This window comes from Vulpes vulpes, chromosome 5 (genome assembly GCF_048418805.1).
Source record: "Vulpes vulpes isolate BD-2025 chromosome 5, VulVul3, whole genome shotgun sequence".
Lineage (NCBI taxonomy): Eukaryota > Metazoa > Chordata > Mammalia > Carnivora > Canidae > Vulpes > Vulpes vulpes.
The window spans coordinates 41920067-41944708 of record NC_132784.1 but is presented as its reverse complement, the minus strand read 5'-3'; the positions used below and the strand labels follow the sequence as shown (position 1 = coordinate 41944708).

The window sequence follows — 24642 nt, the reverse complement described above, 5'->3', positions numbered from 1 at the left end:
ACAAAGATTTACTAGCTAGGCTAAGAATTTTTCTCAGGCTTCTATTCTTACATATTTAGAAATAACTATTTCATGAAAAATGGCTTGGCCCATTTTATTCGTGCTACATTCCTTTGGGGAGGGGTTTTGTTTGCTTTTTTTTTTTTCCTTTTGCTTTCCACTGACTAACAAAGTAAGTATAAAAGAGGAGATAAACTATTTACTCAAGCATTTTTCTGAGAACAGTTTGCTGGTATGAGATTGGAACACCGCCCCGCCAACTGCTAATGAATATAAAGGGGGAGGGGGTGGCTTCATAGCAGAGAGGCCTGGCCGACACCAGTCTGTCTACATGGTGGAGGTCAGCATTGCCATTATAAGCTCAGGTAGGCACGTGTCCCTGATGGGACACGAGGAGCCTCCTGCCAAGAGTGCGTGTCCTGTGTCCAGCTACAAGAAAGCAGTGACGGATGGGGGTCACCCTGAGAACGAGGGGCCGGTAGCCTCTTTCGGATGGCCAAAGACATAAGAGGCGGGGGAAGAGCCAGCAACTGTTCCAGGCGAAAGAACCCTGATGAGACAGGATGATTAAATGCAAACCTGCTCCTGGATAGGATTTTGAATCCGAAAGGAAAAAAAAAAAAAAACACGTTTTCACCTCTTAGAAAAATCTTAATGGGACCCTACCCATTGGGCAGTAAGGTAATCAGCACCAACCTCTGCCTGGGAGGGGTGAATGAGGGTGACGTACGTGGGCGACCTTTATGGGAGGAGAAACAGAACACACTCCAATATTTATGTCGTGCTGCCCCATGATTCCTAAACATGAAAGAGAAAAGGAGAGACAGAGAAAGAAACAGTGGGAGGAAATGTCAGGAATAGAGACAACTGGGGAATCTGGGTGAAGGGATGTCAGAGTCTCTCTCAATTTTTCTGTAGGATAGAAACTATTGAGAAATGTTAAAACGGTGCTCATGTTAAAAAAACGAAGAAAACAAAGCCCGAATAAATGAACCTCACAGACAGAGATAGAACATGAAGATGGAGCAAAGTCCCTCACTACAAGGGAAGAAAACCACAGGAAGCATCCAGGCAGGGGACGGAAGACGTGCAGGAAAGGCTCGGGCACAGTGTGGCAAGGGAACAGAGAGAAACACGGTGTGGCTGGATCCCCAGGCTATGGGAACACTGGGGGAGGTCCTGTCGAGTTGTAAAGAGTTCTGAAAGCCAAACCTGTGCATTTGATTGAATCCTACCCTAGTTGCAAGACTGAGGGAATGGTTAGATATGCAGACTAAGGGGAGAGGGGAAATGGGATGAGAAGGGGACTAGAGAGAAGAGGGGAGGGGAAGAGGTTAAAAAGAAAAAGAAAAAAGACCAGGGTATCTGGGTGGCTCAGTCAGTTGAGCATCTGACTCTTGATCTCAGCTCAGGTCTTGATCTCAAGATCATGAGTTCAAGTCCCGTGTTAGACTCCATGTTGTGCCCAACTTAAAAGCCTGAATACAAGAGCCTACTTAGTAAAAATAATAAAAGAAAGAAAGAAGAAAGCTACAACCAAATACCCACACTCAGGTCCAACTTAAAGTCACCTAACCTCTCGAGAATAGTGTGCAACCCTTGAAACAAACGTAAAAACGAATGGAATCAAAGATTCTAAGCTCTGAAATCACTGCCACAAACCTTCGTTACCACTGACCGAATCCAGCTAAGTGCAAAGCACTGTCCTGAACAAGCCGCACATCTCCAGAAGGTGAACCATTTCACAGCCAGGCTCAGAAACGAGAGACTCTACTTCAAGTTGCACAGAACCCAGGGCCATGGTTCAACCTCAGCTTCATGTGACTCCAAAGCCCTCCACCGTGCCACCGTTGTAATTCTGTACACACTTTACTTCTTAGAGGCAGGTTCAAAAACTGTCTCTTATATAATTCTAGACTCTGGAGTTCTCTCTTTTCCATTTATATGCATTTAGAGTGGCAAATAAAAGGCAGGCACAAAACAGCAAAAACACCTGCTGTTCATCAGTTGTCAAGGAAAAGATGAAAATAGACACAAACCTCCATCACCTCAAAATCCAGGAATGGGTATTTAAAATGATCTGGGATTACCCAGAAAAGATTAAAGAATGTTCACCATTTTCTTTTAAGACAGCAGGGTAACAAGCCTGACCACATGCTGAAACACAGCACTGCAACAGTGCCTGGCACTTAAGAAACACCATAGATGTTAAATAAAAATCTTTACAAGAAAAAAAAAAAACGGAAGTAAAATCTTGCGCTGTGCTTTTTTTCATTTTGAGGTGCTGGGACTATGGGACTTTATGGCTATATTTTTAGACCTCCATGTAGTCTCTACAGAAAATGGGAAAGGGTTATTTTTCCACTCATCTTTAAAAATCAATACACATCATGTGCATAATGATAAGGCATTTATTTGCATAACCACCTAGTAACCAAATTCTGCTAGGAGATTCCTATACCTGCGTCTCCACTGTCATCGGGGCTACTGATTTGGGGGGGCTAACATAAAATAGAGCAAAGTCAAAAGGAAGCTTCTGAATCAAGTGTAAGCCAGCACGGCACAGGAAGGCCGGCTTTACGGGAACCTAAACAGGGAAAGGTGGTGGGAAGAGCGATCCCAAGGCACGCTGCAGTACAGTCGTGACACATGGAGCCCGACGAGCAGCGCCTGGTGTCCCAGCCAGGCTGCAGGTGAGGAAGGACTCGCTTCAGCCAAGCACCGTCATCACACTGAATTAGTACAGTTGAGTTCAAGTTCACTGGTTTGGCAGTTTTGTTGCATTTCACCTATATATATATATATATTTTTTTTTTTAAGTTTTATAGTTTAAAACATAGTAGTTGATGAGTATCTTCAAAGGTGGTATTTATTAAAGAATCACTGCAGTAAAAATAATTTTAGGAAAATACTGGAATAATTTTTCCTATGTGTTACTCAAACCGGGAAAATAATGTGCTATGGTCTTAATCATTTGCTGCCCTGTATTCATTCCCAGGTAACACCTACTATTCCAGATTTCAGTAAAGATTTATTTATTTATTTATTTATTTGAGTAAAGAACCAAATTAAAAACTGTACTAACTAGAGGCAAGATACGGCTTTGGTGTCTAGAAGTTTTACTACCTTGAATAGTGAAGCCCTTAGAATTGACTGAAGTCCATCTTCAAGGTCAAGATACCAAGTTACATATGGGGTGACCTAACCTGCAGTGTGTTTCATTTTGAGGATCCAGAGTTCACAGTTAAGGTCTTTCTAGAACAGAATCCCATTTTAGCCTTGTTTTTTCAGTAAACAGGGTCACACCTATAGTATTCAGTCATTACTATTTCCCCAAACTAAATGTTACCACAAAAGCCAGATTATATATAACATGGGCCATCTACACGTCTTCCCTCTGATACTTCCTTGATTATGGGATTATGGGCAAACAACCAATAGCTTTGGGCAGGAAATCTAACCTCACACAACAACCAAATTCCACATTGCCATAAATAATATGGGAATGAAATGAGCTTAACCACGAGTACCTAATCCCGTACTGGGTACACAACAAAGAGGAAGTATGGAAAGGACCAGAGGTACTGAGCCCCTCTGTGCACCAGACACATTTTCAATGTCACCTCCTTTAGCCTCACAAAGCCTGGGACATAAGGACTACTCTCACTTTTTGGGGGGGGGGGGGGGGGGGTGATCTTGAAACAGAGCACATGATGGTCCCAGACCTCACAGCCGGTGGGTGGATGGTAGGACTTGGAACCCAAAGCCCATGCTCCCACTTCTCTGCTAAGCTGCCTGTAACACAGGCAGGCAGCCCTGTCTGCTCAAGTACCACTTCATTATTAAAGACTCGACAAAGGAGAAATTGACAAAACTAAGAACAAGATTAAGACAAAAATGAATCTGCCCTTGCTAATCAAGGACTTATACTGGCTAGGAAGTTAAATTCAGTAACCAGTGTTTTAAACTGACTTAGTATTAAGGCTATGACGAAAAGCGTATCCTATAAGAAACCATATTAAAAAAAAAAAAAAAAAGATGACAGTATTTTACAGTTCTCCTAGAACTTTTTTGTTAAAATCATCTTAAGAAAAAGAACAGAAATTGATAAATATTCACTCGCTTCATAAAAACTGAAGATAAGAGCATAAATAATAAGTGACATTTTTGGACAGAGGCTTCACCTGCAAAGATCCGAACAGTTTAGGTAGTGATGAGCTAGCAGCTGTACTTCATGGAACATCAAAGTCTGCGTGGCGGCATAATTCTTTTTATCTTCAGTTTTATTCCACAGAACTACTCCCTCCTCTAAATCACTAACAAAGCAGTGGCATAAAAGTCAGAAGGCAGCAGGACTTACTTTGGCTCTCCTATCTTGACGCCAGGATGCTGTGTGTAGGCATGGGAATGTGTGCTTGGGGCAGACTTAAACGCCATGGGACAAATAGGACACTTGTAGAAGACTTCACAGTGAGAGCCCTGGATGTGAGACTTCAGAGCGGCCACGTCAGAGTACACGACATTGCAATGGACACACCTGCCAGGAAAACAAACACGCGGTCGTCAGCACGGGGCCCTCACGCACGTGCACCGTAACCGTAAAAGTCACGTAGAACGAGCATGTTTCAATGGCCTCTAGGAAGTAGGTCTTTTTTTTTTTCTATTTATAACAGATTAAATTATTTTTATATATTTAAGAAGGAAGATCATGAAGAAGAAAAACAAAACTAAAATGGTCTACTTCTTGGGCATCTTTAAACCTGCCAGGTTCCAGATGGTGGGGAGACCAATGGATTGTGGGAGCTGTGTCAAGGCCAGGGAACTCGGCAAGACTCTATGGCTTGTGACTCTGGAGAACACTCCCAAGTGCTGGATTCTAACCCCAGGCTCTGAGGTTCCTCACCACTCCCTCTACCTAATGGCATTTTCAATGGAAGAAATCTTCCCTATCTCAATCTACATGTGAGAACAAATAAGTATGGCTTCAAAGCCATGGCCACGGTCTCCTTGGATACACTGATGTGATCAATGTACCTGGAGTTAAGGGGGCCTAGAGAGTAGAGAAGGTTAACTACCTAGACTGTCTCCCGGAAAATAAGCTCAAGTACACTTACATTTAAGAAATAACATGAATAACTTCTGAAAATCAACATCACTAAATAGTCTTTCCAGTTAACTTCTTTACTTCTTGAATGTGTAATAATTTGATTAGTTCATGAGCTAACCAAATCTAGTCCTTCAGAAACAAGCTCTGACACTTAAATGCAATGCTCCCCCAAATCTCCTCTTTCTCATGTAGGGATTCTCAGCAACACTGGTAACACATCCATTTGATGACCTTGTTTGTTGTTTCTTGTTCACACCTGAAAACTACCTGAGGGTGGTCTCTGTAGATGCCTAAGAGTCTGTGGAGGTAAATCTTTCATGCACCTAAGCAGACATACTCCTGGATATGAAGGTGGGAGCTGACATGGGAAGGGGCACTGCAGACAGGGCCTGCCTTCCAGCAGGCAATGCTCCATTACTTCTGCATGAATTTAAGGTACTTTGGTTCCTAGAACCTCCCTTCCAAATTCATGGAGATGCTTCCAAAGTCACACAGGAGGGGCATTCTCCAAAGTGCAGGGGTTCCATAGAGCATGCATGTTAAGCTTTGCAAGCATTCCATAAAAATCATAATTCGTGCATTAACTTTTTAAATGACTTAAGACATAATGTTCAGCAGCATATACATTAAAAACACTAAACAGTAACAGAATAAGGAAAGCCCTTCTATCTTACCTACTTGAACTATTATTTAGGTGATAAAGCCACCCAAGCACACTGAAATTATTTTGGGTTAATATGAACTTGTGTGGTCTTAAACACGTTACTGATCATCCCTGGGCCAGTTTCTCGTTTGTAAAAGGAGAAGAGCCAAACTCAGTCACTTTTTAGTCCTTCCCAACCCCACAGGCCTATGATTGCTCCGTAAGAGGAAGATCACAGAAAACAAAAATGGATTACTAACGAAACAGAAGGACCCTCTCCACCAGCACCATCAACAGGAAAATTTTCTCATCAAGGGCAGAAAGGTGGTGTTCAAAGGGCAAAGACCTAGGTAGGGCAAAAAGAAACAAAGAACTAATTCTCTCAAGTCACCTGGACTGGAAGGAAGATTTAATCTCAAGGAATATAAACAGGAAGTGAAAGCATTTAGACAGTAGCTGAAGGAGGAGGTGGCAAAGGTGTGGCCCAGAGAGCACCATGGAAGCCAAGGGAAAACCCTCTTTAGCATTGAGGACAGAAAGCAGAGAATTTAAAAACCAGTTAAGAAAAGAGAGAGTGTTAAATATCTGCTCACAGGTGGAAGAAAAAGGTTCAGGGACAACAGAGGCCGACAAAGACTGGAAACAAGATAAATATATAAGATGACAGAATTTGAAGGGTTCATATGATATCTTAATGCTACTAAAATCCTGTCAATTAATAAATATCTCGTGTACCTGAGGTCCTTTGTGTTCTGGGTACCAATCAAGTTTCTCTTCGTGTTAAAAAAATATGTATTTTTTTAATGTTTATAGTATGCAACCCTATAAACCTCCCTCCCTTTCTAAATGCAGATCTAATCGATCAAGAAGTAGGAAAATTCATAGAAACATAGGACATTTACCAAATCAACCAGGAGCTACGAGTGACCCCTTCGGTATCTGGGAGATGCTCTTGATCAAGAGGAGAAAGAACAAAGCACGATGAGTCATAAGAAACAAGTAAGGCATGGGAACTATGTTAGAGAGACTTCTCTGGCCAAAGAAAACAACAAGTTGAAATTGATTAAATATAGAGCCAAAAAGGAGCATGGTAGAAATAACAAGGCCAAGGGACTGCTAAGTCCCTGTCAAGTATTAGGCTGGGTCATTATTTGAAAATTAAGGTCAAACATTTTTTTTCTCCCACCTAAAGAGGTAAACATGAACAAGCAGAATGCACACATAGTAGTATTTTTACAGCTCTTCTAAGCCTCAACTCCAAGAAAAAAAAAAAAAACTCTACTAAACACAAATTTTTTAAATTCCAAATGCCAAATTTAAGTAACTTTGGGGGGGGGGGGGGGGCAAGGGATAAGCTTTTCCAACGGCGTTGATTACTTTTAGCTTGACTGTAGAGCTTGTTTTAATTTAGGAAAGACACCAGGAATAGCGAGAATTGCAGAAGTCCTGCTTCCTTTATTCATTCCAGCCTAAGTTTACTTTCATTATACTCAAAAAATAAACATTTGAGCAAAGTTTGGCATCTGTTAAAAGAAGAACACAAGAGAAAATGTTGCAGAACTGCTTTCCATTATTAAACAAAGAACCCAGTAATAACAGTTTCAAAACATGGGATAAGAACCAACGTTATCGGTGGTATATTGGTTTTGTGGAAGGAGGGCACCTTCAATGTGTGGCTCTCCTCTGCACACAGAGCATGCGTTTTGATCATCCTGTTTTACTCTGTAACATCCCAGGTACCACACCAATTTTACAGACAGAGGCACCATGGCATAGGAAAGAATACATGAATTACCACAAAACTAGTGGCAAAAAACTCTAGCTCCTTAATCTCCAAACCAAACATTTCCTACTAGGGTGGATCCCCACGCATTAAGCATTTGCCCATCACAGGTTTGGAGGCATGAGATAAAAATATGAATGAAGTCTAAGTGTTAGAAAAATGGACAGAGCCACCAAGGAGTTGATGATGCTGCAACCTAAATTTAACTGAAATAAAAGCATCCAATTATGCCGACTAGACTTCATTTTTATAAAATATCATAACTGTATAACTAGAAGACATCACTGTATTAACAGGCTAACATTCAAGTTACAGGCAACCAAACACTTAATTTTAAGATAAACACACAGTACAGTAATACCTCTATTAACAAAGACACTGTGTATCAACGACATATTTCCTTGGCTGACCTCCGTGGAGTCAAAATATAAAAGGCACAGGAATGCATTTCAGAAGGTCACAAAGTAGAAGGCCAAGTTCAAATACATTATCACTCAATGATAGCTAAATGAACATTAGATTCGCCAGATGTTGTAGAAGACGTTATCTGAGATTCTTGGGTGGGCAGTGAGAGGGGCCATAGCTAAGATGTACACAGACGAGGGAAATGCCCGGACCTGGGTAATGGGGAAGAAGGGATGGAGGAAGGTTATCTGAGGTGGAAGATTCTTCCACAAAGAGCGATGTTAGGAAAAGACAAACACCCAATCCTTTGACAGGAAGAAGTAAAAGGAAGGGACCATGCACCTTTTCTGTTTGGATCAGAGGAGACATATTAAGGGGTACAGAGATGCACGGTGTTCTTATAGGAGTTAAAATGCAGAGAACGTGACAAGAGAAGGGTGCTGGAAAGGGTGCAGAAAGAAAAGGCTCTAGTGGTTCATCAAAGCCGAACGTGGCTGCATGCACAGTCTTGGAGGATGACGGGCTCCGTTTACCCTCAGCTCTGTAGGGACCAGAGGGCCAACACCACAAGGGCTCACGCAGACCAACTCTACCGCAAATGAACTCGGTTCCCAAAGGATCTGTTAATTGAGGTATCACTGTATGACCCTGAAAACGGTGTGCACAGACCGCGCGAAACGCTGTGCGGTTTACGAGTGAACAGGCTTTACTTGCACGTTTAAGCGAACAATATACTGACCGAAAACCAACTCTCCGCGTGTAGTGCAGACAGTTCTTGGTGACGTGGCTCTGGAAGTGCACCGACCTGCAGATGGCCCCGCACTCGGGGCAGGTGTAGGGAGATTTGTGCTGATGGATTCTCTGGTGAGATGCATAACTGCACTGGTTAGGAAGCAGCATCTGGCAGATAGTGCAAGTCTTCTAGATAAACCAGAGGGGGAAACAGGGTTGGTCCTACGAAGTTGTTTCTAATATGCAAAGAAGCGTGGTTAAACCCCAAAATAATTGCACATCGCTAATTTCAAATACTGCTAGCACAGATTCTAAACCCAAGGAAACATCAAACTTGAAAGTTAAACGTTTAATGTAAAAATCCCTTGCCCTGGAAAATAAAAATAGTATGTACCACTACGTTGTCAGGGTCATCCCAAAACATGAGGTCAAGAGAATGTCGGCTTCAGGCCGACTTTCAATTTTGTTACTTTTACATTTTGTTCAGTGCAGAGGAGGGGCATTAGAGGAGGTCATCTTACAAATTACATTAGCAAGTCAGCTTTAATGTGTAATTACAAGTTTACAGGCATCTATCTCAACAGTAGCCAGTTCCCACAACTCATAAAAAACTTTCTTCAGAATATTAAAATTAATCAGAGACTAATCCAGCTTCTTTCTTTCTTTCCCCAGTCACTTCAGTTACCTGAAATCTAAAATACAGAAATGCAAAAGAATGACCACAGCAATTAGTTATTTCTCTTCCCCTTGAAATCATCTTTCAATGGATGAGCTAGAGTTTATAGGATTCATAAGATAACCAATGAATTCAAATTCAGATACATAAATTTCAATATTAAACTGAAACCTTACAAAGCTTAAAATCTAGTCACATATAAAGACAGAAATGCTCTCTGGAAAAGGCTCTACACTTCACTAATCAGGAAAACCTGAAACACACTAAAACTGAAAACACATTTTTTTTCATCCTCTTAGATATAAACAGTAATCATGGCATATAAAACTCAAAAACTGATAACTTAAGGTAAATACAAAGTGAAGACTTACTGTGTCTACTCCCAAAGCAAACCTAACACAGCACAAGATAAAACGTATTCCAATTCTAGTTAGCCATTCATGCAACAAGTATCTACTACCTTCTAAATTGTCTAATTTGTACTGAAGTCAGTTAAAGAAATTCTCAAAATACAGACTCTGGCTAAGATTTAAAATGACCTTTTATAACAAGAGGCATAACACTTTTAAAACATTTTTTTCTTTTAGCATTTAAATCAAGCCCCCAAAATCAAGGTTTTAAATTTCTGAGCAACTAAACTATGGAGAACCAGAAACTTGCTTGAAAATTCTGTCCAACTTTCCTTCTGAAAGGACTAAAAATACAAATGTTTTCCCACAAAACGTTTATTGTAATCACAAAATAAGAACATCACAGGCAGCTTTGATGAGGCCAGCATCATTTAAAAAAAAAAAAAAAAGTTCCTCTTCTAACAATGCATACAGCCAGGATTAAAACAAGCCACAACAAGGAAAAGTCATCTGCACCTTCATGCATTAGAAGATCCCGTTGATGTCTACACTATCACAGGTAATCACTGGTTCCTTTGAACTCAGGTCTTCTATTTGCTTTCCCCACATGGTCATTAATCCCAGGCAGTGAATCATAACACCTGCGTTTCCACGCGCAACTGAGATAGGGATCCCACTCTACTATAGGCCAAGTCATGAACTGAGTACTTTAAATACATGTAAATGCAACATCTCATTCAATTCTCATAACAATCTAGGACATAGGTAAGTGAAATCATTGGGAAGCTGCATACATTGCTGGACCTAGGAGCTCACTACTTAACCTATCAGAAGTGCCTGACCATCATGTTAGGATTCGAGGATATCTACAGCTGCCTCTATAGCCCCTCTTTTATCTACAGCAATATTGTTATGCTATTTGATAATGGGGAAAAACAGCAACATAAGTCTAAGAAAACCTAAAAAAAAAAAAGAAAGAAAAAAAAACTGAAAATAGCTTTCACATTATCTCTTGTCAAGGTATATCAACAAATACCCTTTGTGATACGCACAAAATTCACAATAAATTATTTACTCTGCCCTGTTGGGCATTTGCTTGTTTATAATACCTCTAAAAATATATAAAACAGTCACGGAAATATTGGCAAATGAAAAGGCTTTGTTGCTAGCAGGTTAGATTATCGAAATGATTCAAGAGATTTTATGAACTACAGAGTGTTCTTTACAACAGAATTCTCGAAATGTGAAGGCCACGGAAAACGTGGTAAGAATAACAGCAACAACAAATGCCACCATTTCAATACCGACCTTGCTCAGACCTGTTTCCTGGAGAGGGGAAGCATTCCCTTGGTGATGCACCTGTGTGGTGGGGAGGTCCGGCTGGGGGAGCTCTGTGAGGGCTGCTGGCGGCTGTCCCACCCCTCTCCCTTCCTGGCCACTGACTAGCTCTGAGTATTTGCACTCACCCATTTCCCCTGGCTGGGGCTTCTCACCCACTCTAGACACAGAAGTTCCAGAAAGTGGGAGCTAGTACACACTACTGCCCCAAGTAAAAATGCATCCATATTTTGCAGTTACTGAAATGGGAGACTCCATCACTGGGAATCACACTGGGTAAAGACCTTATCTATAACTTAAACACACACACGTGTATATATGTTCATACACATACACTGTATTTACTTCCACATTTCTCTCTAGGTACCTGCTTCCACTTCTTGCCTCTATTCCATTTTGAGAAAAAGCATGGTATTTTTGTTGTAGATATTCTCTTCCTTGATACTTGTGTGGTACCAATAGTTTTAAATTCATATGACTCGTGCCTAACTGTACTCCCTGAAGGTGTTTAGCTTCACTGTACCTGTTATAATGCTGTGAATACCCCCTGCTTCCTGAGACAGTGCTACAGCATTTTCACAGCACTAAAGAGAATATCCCATTAGCTTCTCTGAGACACTTTGAATTTGTGGCAATAACACCCATTCTCCAGATTTGGGGGGATATACTAGTACAGGGTCAGACCAGGATTCTTTGTGGTATAAAAGAATCTGACTTTCCTTCCTTTTTTGTAAATCAAAGGAACTACAATATATCTTAAAACTCTAATTCTCTACTATATAAGTTGAGGTTATTTACAAGAAGATAAAGCAGTTTAATGGGGCAGTACTTACTGTTTGAATAGAAAAAAGTATACAATTGGCCCTTGAACAACATGGTTTGAACTGCACGGGTCCACGTACATGAGGATTTTTTACAGTACTGCAAGGTAATTTATCTTCCTTGTGATTTTAACTTTTTTTTTTCTCTAGCTTACATAAGGATATGATATATAATACACACAACATACAAAATATGTTAATCAACTGTTTATGTTATTGGAAGGCTTCCACTCAATAGTAGGCTATTAGGTGGGCAGGTGGACAGGGGATGGGCTAAATGGGTGACAGGTGTGGAGGACACTTGTGATGAGCACTGGGTGTTTTACATAAATGATGAATCACTAAATTCTAACATTACACTCTATGTCAGCTAACTAAAATTTAAATAAAAACTTAAATTTCCTACTCTGGGGCAGACTCCTTTGCTCAGAGAACTGCGACTTTTTAAAGTAAGATACTACTTTTCCAAAGTCAAGTAACATGAGAAAGAGACAGGAAGATAAAGCTGAAAAGTAATCACATTCCATATGTGACAATTACTCATATTGTGCCTTCTCCACCCGGTCCTGGCACTGCCACGGGCAGCTGGCGCGCAGACACAGCTGGCAGGAAGGGGAATGGGGCACATCACGGTCCTACTGAGGACTCGGGGATGCTAGGGCTTGGCATCCTCCTTGCATGCAAGAGGAATTATCTGAGTAACCAGGGAAAGAATTCTATGTGTTTCAGTTCTTGTTTTAAGGAGAAAAACTGCCTGGGAAGGGTGAGAAAAGCCAGAGAAGTATGAGTAAATAAACCATGTACTGGGCTTACATACCAAGACACCAAAGCTGACAGCAGCCTGAAACAATGGGTCTGAAGGTCAGAACACCACCGGCTTAATAGTCAGCCCCTGAGCTACGTAAACTACTTCTGTCCCATTGACGGCAGTTTTGAGGTCTTCTGGCTACAGCAAAATTGCCCCAAAAATAATACCAGTAATAATAAAGTACCCCGGCTTGCTTTCTGGCTCTTGCTTTCATCCCTATTCACGATGAGAACACAAACATTTCATTTCAGATCGCACTTAAGTGAGAAATAACACAAAGCAAGATTTACAAACAGAAAGGACTATACCTACTTTGGTTTCCAAGCTGGTGAGTTGTGGTGGTTTTGTCCTCAAATCATTCTGCTGCACTAAAAATTTCTAATAAGAGTTGACAGTTGAAAGAGCAGATTTGCAGAAAGCGGTATGGTCAGCACATATAATCTACTCAGATGATAATCATGGGAGAAAAGGTTGATGATGTCGAAATGCAAACTGGGATGGGAGTGGTCCGACCAGAATTTAATGAGTCACTTAGAAGAAGAGCAGGACCAAGCAAGAGTGGAGAGTCTCCAGCTAGTAATATTTTGGGTGGGCGAGGGCACTGAGGTGGGCTCCAGGGTTTCCAGAGCAGGTGCCTGGACAGAGTATGCCTCGGAAGAGCAGACTGGAGCTACTTATGATAATTTAATATACGCTTCGTGCTGTGTTAATGATGCTCAGAAACTAAACTGAATCAGCGATCCCTGAAAATGAGGACCACTACAGGAAAAGTCGCCTCTAACTGTACTTTTGGAGCTGACCTGGCTAGAACCCAAGATTCCATTCTCATAATTCTTATGGTCTCTGCCCGTGTAAAATGCTTCTAGATTCTAGGTTATCGGCGTGGCGAAGCGGAAAGAATAATGAATTGGCTATTAAAAAAATCTTGCCTTGAGTCCCCATTCTGCTACTCACTGGGCATTTGTTTCTTCAACTGTAAAACAAAAGAGTTGACCAAAGGACCTGTAACATTTTCTGATTCTATGTCCATTCTACAGGAAGAAAACATTCTACCAATTAAGAGGTTATATAGTAGGCACTTTCAGTCTGTACTTGGCTAAATTTAGTCATGGTTTTACCAGAGGTGAAGCAAAGACATTCCATTCAGATACATTTTAGTATCAATTATTAACAGTACAGTTGTCAGCTCTTAAATACTTCATGGAGAATAAGGAAGCTTCTCCACCCCTCCACCCACTCCTTTTCTCAATGTGCCCCAGAGCAGGGATTATTATAGGTCAGAAAGACCTCCAAACAGGGCAGATTTACTGGTGTTACAAAGTCAAGGGCCCGCAGGACTCCATTTTCACTGCACTGCTTGGTTCCACATGGTTGGGCAGGGAAATGACCCACCCAAGATTCTTTGCCATCCCACCCACTCCTTCAGCTGCTTGCTCCTCCGGGAGATCAGCAGACACAGGCAGGGCAGCCAGGACATGGGCTAAGCATGCCTGGAGCCCTGTCCCTATCACATAGCAGAGTGGGACGGAATTCCATGACTTGGATTCTGGCTTGGGGAATGTAGGGCCGGTGGGCCTTGAGCTAAACCCTACATTCCAACCCTGCTGGTAGAGGCCTAGAGTAGAGAGGCCTCTACCAGCAGGTGTGTGGAGCAAGAGGCCAGTGATTTATAAAGTGGCACTCTGATGGTCTGTGGCAATCGCTACTTTTGTATAGACTGGCCACAGAACATTTGAGAGAGGAGGAGTAACTGGCACAGCAGAAATCAAGCCACCAAAACCCTCCTTCATCCCACGACCTTCTCAAAAGGTCTCAAAAGGATAAATGCGCATGCCTGGGAAGACGGCAGGAGGAGATCCAGCACATGTGGCCACAATTGGTGTTAATAGAAAAAGAGACCCTTTGCTGAATTCCAACAAGCATCCCTGGGAAACTCCTGGAAGGACCCATTCCAACAGCAATGGGAGTCAACATCTAAATGGGGAGAAAACTGAGTAATGAAAAGGTAATGGTGATTGTGCTCAACCAAGAAAACGTGGTTCCCAAGAGAAACGCTGGGTTCTACAGACAACAAAGGGAAAAGAAGAGATTCGCCTCCTTATCCCTAATTGCTTTCATGGGTGGGCTAAGAGCCAAGGATGCATGGAAATGTCTGAACTGGAGAGAAGAGAGAAATCCAGGAGAGTCAAGTAGGATGTTTGCTTCCAGGACACCTAGTTCCAAAAAACAACTGAGCATCACAAGCTGGAAGGCTCAGGCTGAGCCTAACGATGTAATTATGGGATCTCTCTTTAAAGCCACACCAGCTCTAAAGGATAAAGGATATTTAAACAGATTGAAATGTCTATTTCCAGGAAAGGGGGAAAGAAATAGCTTTCCCTATTCCTTCCACCATGCACAGGTAAACTTCCGGGCATTATGTATAAAATAGACATTAAAAGACTCTGAAGAACAGAGAGAAAAAGTCAGGCTGGCTAAAGACCTCAGAACCCTAGGAATGACACAGTGATGAGTTCTCTCAGTTTCTTTTTTGCCTCACGTGCCCACATTTGGAGCTAAAGAAACTGGCAACCCAGAAACACCAAGACCCCCCCAAAAAAATCCCCCAAAAAAGTCTCCTCTCACGAGTCAAAGGACCAGAGAAAGGTCAGGCTAACAAAATAGAAAACTTTTGGGGATCCCTGGGTGGCTCAGCGGTTTAGCGCCTGTCTTCGGCCCAGGGCATGATCCTGGAGTCCCGGGATTGAGTTCCACACCAGGCTCCCTGCATGGAGCTTGCTTCTCCCTCTCCCTGTGTCTCTGCCTCTCTCTTTCTCTCTGTGTCTCTCATGAATAAATAAATAAAATCTTAAAAAAAAAAATTAGAAAACTTTTTAGACAATGACTGCTCTACTCCAGCCAAATACCACATTAAACACTGTGGCTGCACACCCACCATACCAAGTCCAGGTGCAACCCAGACTTCTACGCTCTTGCAAATGGTAGTAAATTGTCCCAACACCTCTGCCTAGATGGTATCGGAGAAAGCCAGCAGGGAAGAGGGACTTTCATCCCTACACCAAGTGATGGAGCCCTTCTACCAGCCCAGAAGGTATTTTTTTAAAATGCGAAAAGAAATCTCTAGACCCAGAAAGTTTCACTGAAGAATTCTACCAAATATTGAAAGAAGAATGAACCCTAATTGTACAGTCTCTTTCAGAAAATAGAACACTTCTCAGTGCATTATATAAAACTAATACTGACCTGTCCAAAACCAATAAAAGACAGTATCAAAAAATAAAAATAAAAACCCTGATGAATATACATGTAAAACACTAATAAAATATTAATAGATAAACTTCACAATATGTAAAAAGAATCAGGGGCACCAGGGTGTCTCAGTGGTTGAGCATCTGCCTTTGCTCAGGTTGTGATCCCAGGGTCCTGGAATCAAGTCCCGCATCGGGCTCCATGCAGGGAGCCTGCTTCTCCCTCTGCCAGTGTCTCTGCCTCTCAGGAATGAATAAATAAAATCTTTTTTAAAAAATTTTCACTACAGCCTGACCAAGTGGGATTCATTCCAGGGATGCAAGGCTGGTTCAATACCTGAAAACTCAATGTAAGCTATCCTCCCAATACTGAATCCAATAAACAAGTACAACAAAGTCAGGAAGTACGTGATATATATAGAAAAATTAGCTGTATTTCATATCAGCAATGAACATATGAATACAGAAAAATACGATACCATTTACAATTGTTAGGAAGGAAACAAGAAAAGAGCAAGATAAGACATTTAGAAGACTTGTATGATGAAAAGCACAAAATAATAAAAGAAAATCAAAGATCTAGATAAATGGAGAGAGGAGCTTGGGTTCTGTTGAGTGTCTGACTCGATTTAGGCTCAAGTCACGCTCTCAGAGTTGTGGGATTGAGCATGGCGTATGCTTGTCCCTCTCCCTCTACTGCTCCCCTTGATCATATGCACACTTCCTCTCTCTCTCAAATAAATTTTAAAAACTCAAATAAACAAATAAATAAACAAATAGACATTCCATGTTCATGAACTGAAAGACTCAACATAGTAGAGATATTGATTCTCCCCAAACTCATATACAGGTTTAAATTTAATTCCTATCAAAATCCCAGATTTTGTAGATATAGACAAGACTATTCTAAAATTTATATGGAAAAGCAAAAGAACTAGAATAGCTAAAAACAAGTCTGAGTGTCAACTATACTTCAATTAGAAAAAATAACTACTTTGAGAAAAAAGAATAAAGTTGGGCATATCACGTACTGGATTTCAAGATACTTTATAGTTACTATAATCAAGACTGTGTAGAACTGGTACAGGGACAGACATGTAAATCAACGGAACAGAACCCACAACCCAGAAATAGCCACATACAAATATGCCCAATGAGGAGCACCTGGCTGGATTAGTCCATACAGTGTACAACTCTTGATCTTGGGGTCGTTGAGTTTTAGCCCCACATTGGGCATAGAGCTTACTTAAAAACATATACATATGTCCAACTGATACTCAACAAAGGTGCCAAGGAATTCAACAGAGGAAAGACAAATGGTCTTAGAAGAAGACGACATGCATGGAGAAAACAAACAACAATAAAAGAACTCAGCATACGTCTCATACCTTATACAAAAACTAACCCAAATGGATCATGGGCTTAAATAAAAAACTAAAACTACAGAACTTTTAGGAAAAATATTTTCAGGATCTAGAGCAAAAAGCAGATTTGACACCAAAAGTATGAGCTATAAAAGGGAAAACAGATACACTGGACTTCATCAGAACTGAAAGCATTTGCTCTTCCAAAGACCTATTTTAAAGATGCAGAGGTTTAATAGTACTTCCAAAAAAGTTTTTAAAAACCGGAAAGACAAGCCACAACTGGGAGAAAAGACTTGCAACCACACACCCAACAAAGGACTAGTGTCTAGAATACAAGAGCTCCTAAAACGCAACAGTTTAACAACACACATGCGATCTAATTAGAAAAATGGGTAAAAGACACAAGGAGACATTTCACCAGAAAGGATGTAAGAGGACACATAAACATGTGGAAAGAGATGTTCTACATCCTTTGTTACTGGAGAACTGCAAATGAAGTCTGCAGCTACCACACACCTACCAAAATGACTAAATGGAAAATACCACCAACAAAAGCCGGCAAAGACGCAGAGAAACCGGGTCACCCATACACTGCCTGTGCAATATAAAATGGTTCGGCCACTCTAGCAAAGTGTTTCTTAAAAACATAAACATGCAACTATCATATGACCCAGCAACTCTCCATTTGGGCATTTAACCCAGCAAACTTAAATGTGGGTTCACACAAAAACCTGTACACAAATGTTTAGAGCAGCTTTATTCATAATTACCCCAAGCTGGAAACAGTGCAGATTGTCCTCCAAAAGCTGAAAGGTAAATACCCCGTGGAACCCGCTCACATGGAACACTACTCAGTGATCTAAAAGAACAGACTACTGGTACATGCCACAGCCTGGATGAGTCTCCAGGGAATCCCGCGGAGTACAAAAGCCAATTCCCATAGATTACATATGGTATGGCTCCATTTACAAAGCATTCCTGAAATAACAACAGTCCATAAAAATGGAGAACAGACTAGTGGCTGCTGGGGGGTTCAGAAGCGGGTAGGGGTGGCTAAGCAATCGGAGAGATCCCTGCGGTTGTAGAAATATTCCGCAGACTCAGTGCACCGGTGTCGATATCCTGGTTATGATACTGTTCTACAGTTTTACAAAGTGTAGTACTGGGGGAAATGAAAAAAAAGGGTACCCAGGATCTCTGTACTATGTCTTACATGAATCTAAAATTATGTCAAAATAAAAAGTTTTAATTTTAAAAATTCAGTGATTTGATAAGGAGGACCCAGAACACTGCGGCATTATCAGGAAAAGTTTTTACATGATTATGGTGATTCCAAGTGGAGGCGGGCAGGAAGGAGGAAGGGAGGGACGCTGGGAGGAAAGCAGGCAGGAAGAACAGCCCATTGCCAGGAGGCCTAGTCCTTTCTCTGGGCCTGGTACAGTCCAAAGCTGGCAGGCAATGAGGGAGGGTGGTGGGCCCGTTAGTCCTGCTGGGGCCCCAACATCACATTCTTTAACCTTCAGAACCAACAGTGGCAGCAGGGTCCGCACAGGCATCCACTGTGGACGGTTCCCTAACTTAACTAACACTACTCCGCACACCTAGGGACCCTGCCAGAGGAGAGCTCAGGAAAGCTCAGGAAAGCTCAGGAAAGCTCAGGAAAGCTCAGGAAAGCTCGAGCGGGAGGCCATAGTGGGTGGTGACAAAGGGGAGGGAGTCCACTCTCTCGGTTCACCAATGTCTTACCAAGAATGGGGAAGTCCACAGAGCAATGGAAAGTAAGGTCTTAACTACCTGACTGTGCTAGACCAGAGGAAAGATGGGTCCGAGAAAGACTGGTGCTTGAGAGGCCACCAGTCCGGCTTCTACAGTTTGTTGGAAGACGGGAGGGTTTTAAGTGCCACCCGCAGGGAGGGAACAGTTCACATAGGTAGATTTTCTTCCCAATTGGATTTAAGTCCACAAACTGTAAGGTGTGTGATGGCCACGTGAACGGCAAACTGGAGAAGATGAACAATTCTTCCTTTCTCTCTTCTGCTCTCCCGGTCTTCGGCCCCACCTCCACCACCCACCATTACCTGATGCCACACCCGGAACTGCAATGGGGGAGGACGCCCCCCCTCAGTTTCCACGACACCCCAGGCTGGTAGGGCAAGAGCCACACGGATCCTACCAACATCCTGGACAGGGGGAGAGACTTGGGGTTGGCGTGATTAAAGTGCGTGCTGGCGAAGTGGCAGCCCTCCCACTGAGAGCCACGCAGGCTGGGCTGCTGGGCGAGGGGCCAGGCTGCCCGCTGGTCTGCAAGAGAACCCTCCTCTGGCCCAGTCTGAGAAGTAGGAAAATTATGGGAGGTGGTGGGCAGCGTTCTGGGCAAGGACTCCAGTAAAACAAGGAGAAGTGGGGAACAGGGAGGGCACAGCAGGGGGCACGTTTGTGTTGCCATCCGGCCGTGCCTGGGAGGCAGGGCGAGGTGTCTGGCTCGACATCCAGTTGGCCCTAGAGTCAACGTTACTCTGCCATGAACCACTCTTAAGCGTGCCAGGTGAAACGGGCGAGCCACACTGTACACTCGTCCCAGCAAAAGGCGAAAGTCAAGGCAAAGCAGCCACACACACGAGAAATGATGCTACGCTCCTTCCCTGAGGGCAACCTCCGCCTTAATCTGACTCTGGTTTGGCTGTTGAGCCTGGACGGTCAACAAAGAACCAAAGCTAGGCAATCCGTGGAGGAAGGAAATATCCTGTGTGCCCATGTCCTTTCTCCTTCCTGGACAAGAAGAGACCCCAAAGAGAACAGACTATGGGCGGGCAGCTCAAAATGCCAGCTAGTGAGCAGCGCACACGAGACAGAGGCGGGGAGAGCGCCCCGAAGCCAGGACCTGGTCCACCATCCCATGCGGAACACCAGCAGACGGTGAAACCAGGCCACACAACAAACTGAATGGAAGAAATAGCTTTTCTTTTAACTGCATCCTTTGGAGATGAGAAGAAATATTATCTTTCTGATGAAGCCGTGACAAGGTTAAGAGGGCACCTGAAAGAACCCAAGCCCTGTCACCAGGATACACTAGAAGAGCATGCCAATCTCCGCCTTCCTGAACTAGCTGGCCACTCTGCTAAGTGTTCCACTGTCCCAGCCAATGAAACATTTAGCATCCAATGATGCAAGAATGCTCTCAGAACTATCATTTCCATCGCCACTAAACTGAAAATCCAAAGAAAAAAAAATATCGAGGTATTCTTGATCTTTCGGTCCCCAAACTCAAGATCCCACCAAAAACTGTTCGCGCTTGAGGAACTGATCCTGGCAAAACTACCAGACATCTGGACTGCAGCATCAACCCCCTGGTTAGCAAGGTACAGAGGCAAATAAAGCAAAGATTGGCTCACTGCTGGGTCTTCACAAACAGAAACTCGAACCAGAGTATACTAGCTCAAACTAGCAACCCCCCCTTCCAATTTGACGAGTTATCTACTTTAGACAATAAATCATATGGTCTCTCTAGCTTGAATCTGGTTCCTTCGACATGTCCAGTTTCTTCCAAACGATAAGTATCATATATCTGTAAAACACACTGATCTATTGGCCAAATGGTGCCTCCTGGAGAACAGCAAATGAGAGAAGATAGAAGGACTGACACGAACTTCACCAGCATTAACCCATTGTGACATATACTTCACCAGCATCAACCTACACTTCACTCAAAAAACAAAAAAAAAAACAACAAAAAACCCTGCAAAGAAATGCAAAGGTATTCTATTCAAATGGAGGTGGCTTTCCATTTGTAGCGTAAATTCATTGCACTGAGGACTATTACTGAACATACTTCCAGACCAATATCGTGAAGTAGGCACACCACATAACTGAGTACCAAATAAGTCTGTTTAACTGTTTAACTATACAAGACAGTAATTCTAAATAACAACAGGAATTTTTTTTTTTAAATCCCAAAACTGTTGTAGACAGCTTAGGAATACTGGTGATGTGACCTGATGTGAACACCCAATACAACGGCATTAGCCAGATCTCAGACTGCCCACATATGGACACCAGTGACAAATCACCTACTAACTCGTTTATCTAAGTCTAAGGCTCCATAACTCAACTGGTACATAGAGTTTGTCTAAAAAAGAAAAAGGAAACAAAGATCACCTTCCAAAAAAATTGTTTTTAAAATAAGACTCCCATTTCAACATTGTTCATTCAAGTCTATGAAAACAATCCTTTCTTTCACACATCATGCACACACACCCATTTAGCTGAGCTCCCACCCCTGAAACAGAGGGCTTTGTATAGAGCACTCATGTCTACAGATTCATCACCGAAACACCAAAATGTAAGTGATACTCTACTTGTCCACTCGTATCTGCAGCCTGCTGGAAGTGTGTAGCCAGCGACGTCTCATCCTGGAAAACTTCGTTACACTCCAAACATTTCAGACTATGCCTACAGAGCTTGGATGGGTCTTCATCTAGAGGCATAGCTGGAATGATGGGTGTGCTGGAGGGAGCGGATATTACTGTCCCCGTTATGCCAGACTGAATTTTCGTTACAGTGTGTGTGCTGGCGCCCACGGAGCTTGGAAGAGCAGACGACGACGTGGAAGTATTGCTTGATGGAGAGACAATCATTTGATCAGCTGGGACTGGCTTTAAGATCAAGTGGGAGCACTGCATCACAACCCCCTTTTCCTTATGCCCGCGGGCATGGGAAAGGAGACTGCACTTGTTGTAAAAAACGAGGTTTTTTGTACAGTGGTTACACGTTACTTCGATGCGCACGCTGCGTCGGTCGTAGTGTTGGGTCAGGCTCTTTTCGAGGGCAAAGGAGTCCCCGCACTCCAAGCACTTGTACCCGCGGGTTGGTAACGTGATGCCTGCGTTGGCAGGAGGACTGAGGTTGGGGATGTAAACTGGGACTGGGTTGACGCTGCTCAGCACCTTGTTGAAAGCTTCCACCACGGAACTCTGCAAGGAGGACACCACCTGGACTCGAGACACCTTTTTGGGTGGTTGCGAGGCTGCTGCATTGATTATTGCCTGCTTTATTTGCTGCTGAGGTTTGGTTAGCACTTGGCGGAGCTCAGAGGTGGCCTGGGCGCCCTGAGGCAGAAGGTTAAGGTTGGCGAGGTGCACAGTCTTTGGCACGAGTTTGGCGTTGGCCAGGCTGGATGCCGGCACCACAACGGTTTGCTGCTGGATGGCGTTGGCGGCTTTGATGATGGCGCTGCTGGCGCTCTGAACCGAGGCAGCAGATATGACCGTGGCTTTGACCGTCGTGTTGTTGGCGAGCTTCAAATTGATGACCTGTGATCCCGCCGTCTTGACAGCAGACACCGGGAGGAAGGCAGTTGCCACGGGCTTAATGGTGACCTGTTTGGGGGTCAGCTCCGCAGGGGCGACTGCGTTGGTGACCACCGCCGACTGCAGAGGTGCTCTGGGCGGGGAGGAGAGGACGGCAGCCGAAGCCGGCGAGGACAGGAGGGACGTCACAGACGCCATCACAGAGCCTGCCTGCTCCGAGGGCTTTTTTCCAGAGTCGAGATCGACCTCTGGCAACACCCTCGTCACTGTTCGCTTTATTTCCCCAGAAGATGTTTTAATGGTCTTGATGCGGACTTTGGGGATTGCTGGTGTCGACCCTGCTGGAGAGGACGGCGATCCCTTGCTGCTGTTCTCACTGGAGATGCTCCGGGGGCTATCCGGCTGCTTCAGGGTCACCTTCTTCGTCCCGTCGATGAGGCTCTGGGATTCAGGAGACTTTTCCATGGCCCTGGGACTGTCGTTCGCTTCCTTAGGTAACGGAGAGGATCCCCGGGAGTCGGCCACCGGTTCCTTGCAGGAGTCGGAGGCAGCCTTCTTAGCACTCAGGGCTGCGATCGCGGCTATACACGAGGACAACTTGGACGACGGCTTGGACCTCGACAGCGCGAGGCCGCCGAGGCCGGGCTCACTCTTCTCCGAGCTCGGCTTCCCGTCGTGCGCCCGGTTTTCAAGCACCTTTTCAGAGTTTTCCTTTAGCTTATCCTCTGCTTTTCTGGCTTTAAAGGGTTCGTAAACACTCAGATTTATGGAATTTGTTTCCGTTTCCCTCTTAACAGCTCTGTTTTTCTCTAGGTTGCCCGCAGGAGAGATTCCAGTTTTGCTCACGCCGTCCCCTCCGAGCGCCTTGGGCTTGTCGTAGTCCTGCTGGGCGGACGACCCCGTCAACACGTTCGACCGGAAGCCGGAACGCACGTCCTCCTTGTCCGGGGGGTCGTCCACTTCTATCTTCTCGTCGTCGTCAAACTCCTCAGCGCTGGAGATGGGGCTAAACTGGCTGAACGTGGAGTCTTTCAAAGTCACCTCTGAGGTAGGCGCCTCTCCTTTCGAGGACTTGGCTCCGTCTTTGCCGTAACTGTCCAGAGAGGACGCGGTGAGAAAGCCGTTGTGTAGGCCGTTGCCGGTGGGATTGTGGCCGTCCTTCTCCGCGCCCTCGGAGGAATCGATGTTCCGAACGTTCTTCACGATGACACTGACGCCCACGTCGGAAGAGGAGGGCGTGTGGGAGTCCTCGTCTCCGTGCGCGTTCTGCTTGATGTGGCTTTCCTGCTCATCGTGCGCAGACTCAATAGCCGCTTTCGGATCGACCATATCTGGGATGTCAAATGCTGCCAGGAGGTCATCGAAGTCCGGGGTCTTCATATCCCCCATGGTCATGGATTTGGTCAGATGTTCTGTCAAACGAACACAAACACTTCCATCAGCAACGAGCACTCTGTCAGGATGGGATACACACCCCTCTGGGACTTACACGAACACGGTGATGACGCGCAAGAAAGAGCAGGTTGGTAAGTGTACGCGTCTTACAGCCAGGAAACTCTGAGCGAACACACACACCAGGCCACACGTATAGCAGCTTCGAGCTAAATTTCCCCCAAGTGCTATACAGCACCAGCAGCAGGACACCTCTCTTTTTTTTTAAGATTTTATTTATTTATTCATGAGAGACACAGAGAGAGAGAGAGAGAAAAGTAGACACAGGCAGGGGGAGAAGCAGGCTCCATGCAGGGAGCCCGACGTGGGACTCGACCCCGGGACTCCAGGACCACGCCCTGGGCCGAAAGCGGTGCTAAACTGCTGAGCCACCCAGGGATCCCCAGCAGGACACCTCTCTAACAAGAATGAAGTGGACTGGAACCAGCACGGCACGAAAAACAGGCTTTGGTGTAACGGCCAGAACATTTGTCATATATCAACTGGATTCATCGCACAGTTTTCACAAAAAGCAACTCCCAAACCTCTTTTAACCTCTACAGCATTCAATTCTACTGGCAAAATTAGCGTTATTATGGTCGCCATCACATTCGGCCTATCACATTA

General features: G+C 43.9%; 1 protein-coding gene across 30 annotated transcripts in view; it reads right to left on the bottom strand.

The window, feature by feature from the left end:
• Positions 1 to 24642, bottom strand: part of ZNF532 (zinc finger protein 532) — a 106911-nt gene that overhangs the window by 33189 nt on the left and 49080 nt on the right. For 23 of the 30 annotated variants that reach the window (XM_072757992.1, XM_072758002.1, XM_072757987.1 and 20 more), the window contains 3 exons: positions 21634 to 23996; positions 8678 to 8859; positions 4361 to 4537 (listed from right to left, as the gene is read on the bottom strand). In XM_072757992.1, the coding sequence (XP_072614093.1) occupies positions 4361 to 4537; positions 8678 to 8859; positions 21634 to 23979 (2705 nt within the window). In that variant the 5' untranslated portion in view covers positions 23980 to 23996. The remainder of the gene's footprint in view (positions 1 to 4360; positions 4538 to 8677; positions 8860 to 21633; positions 23997 to 24642) is intronic. The other 7 variants (XM_072757998.1, XM_072757997.1, XM_072757994.1 and 4 more) reach the window with 2 other exon arrangements.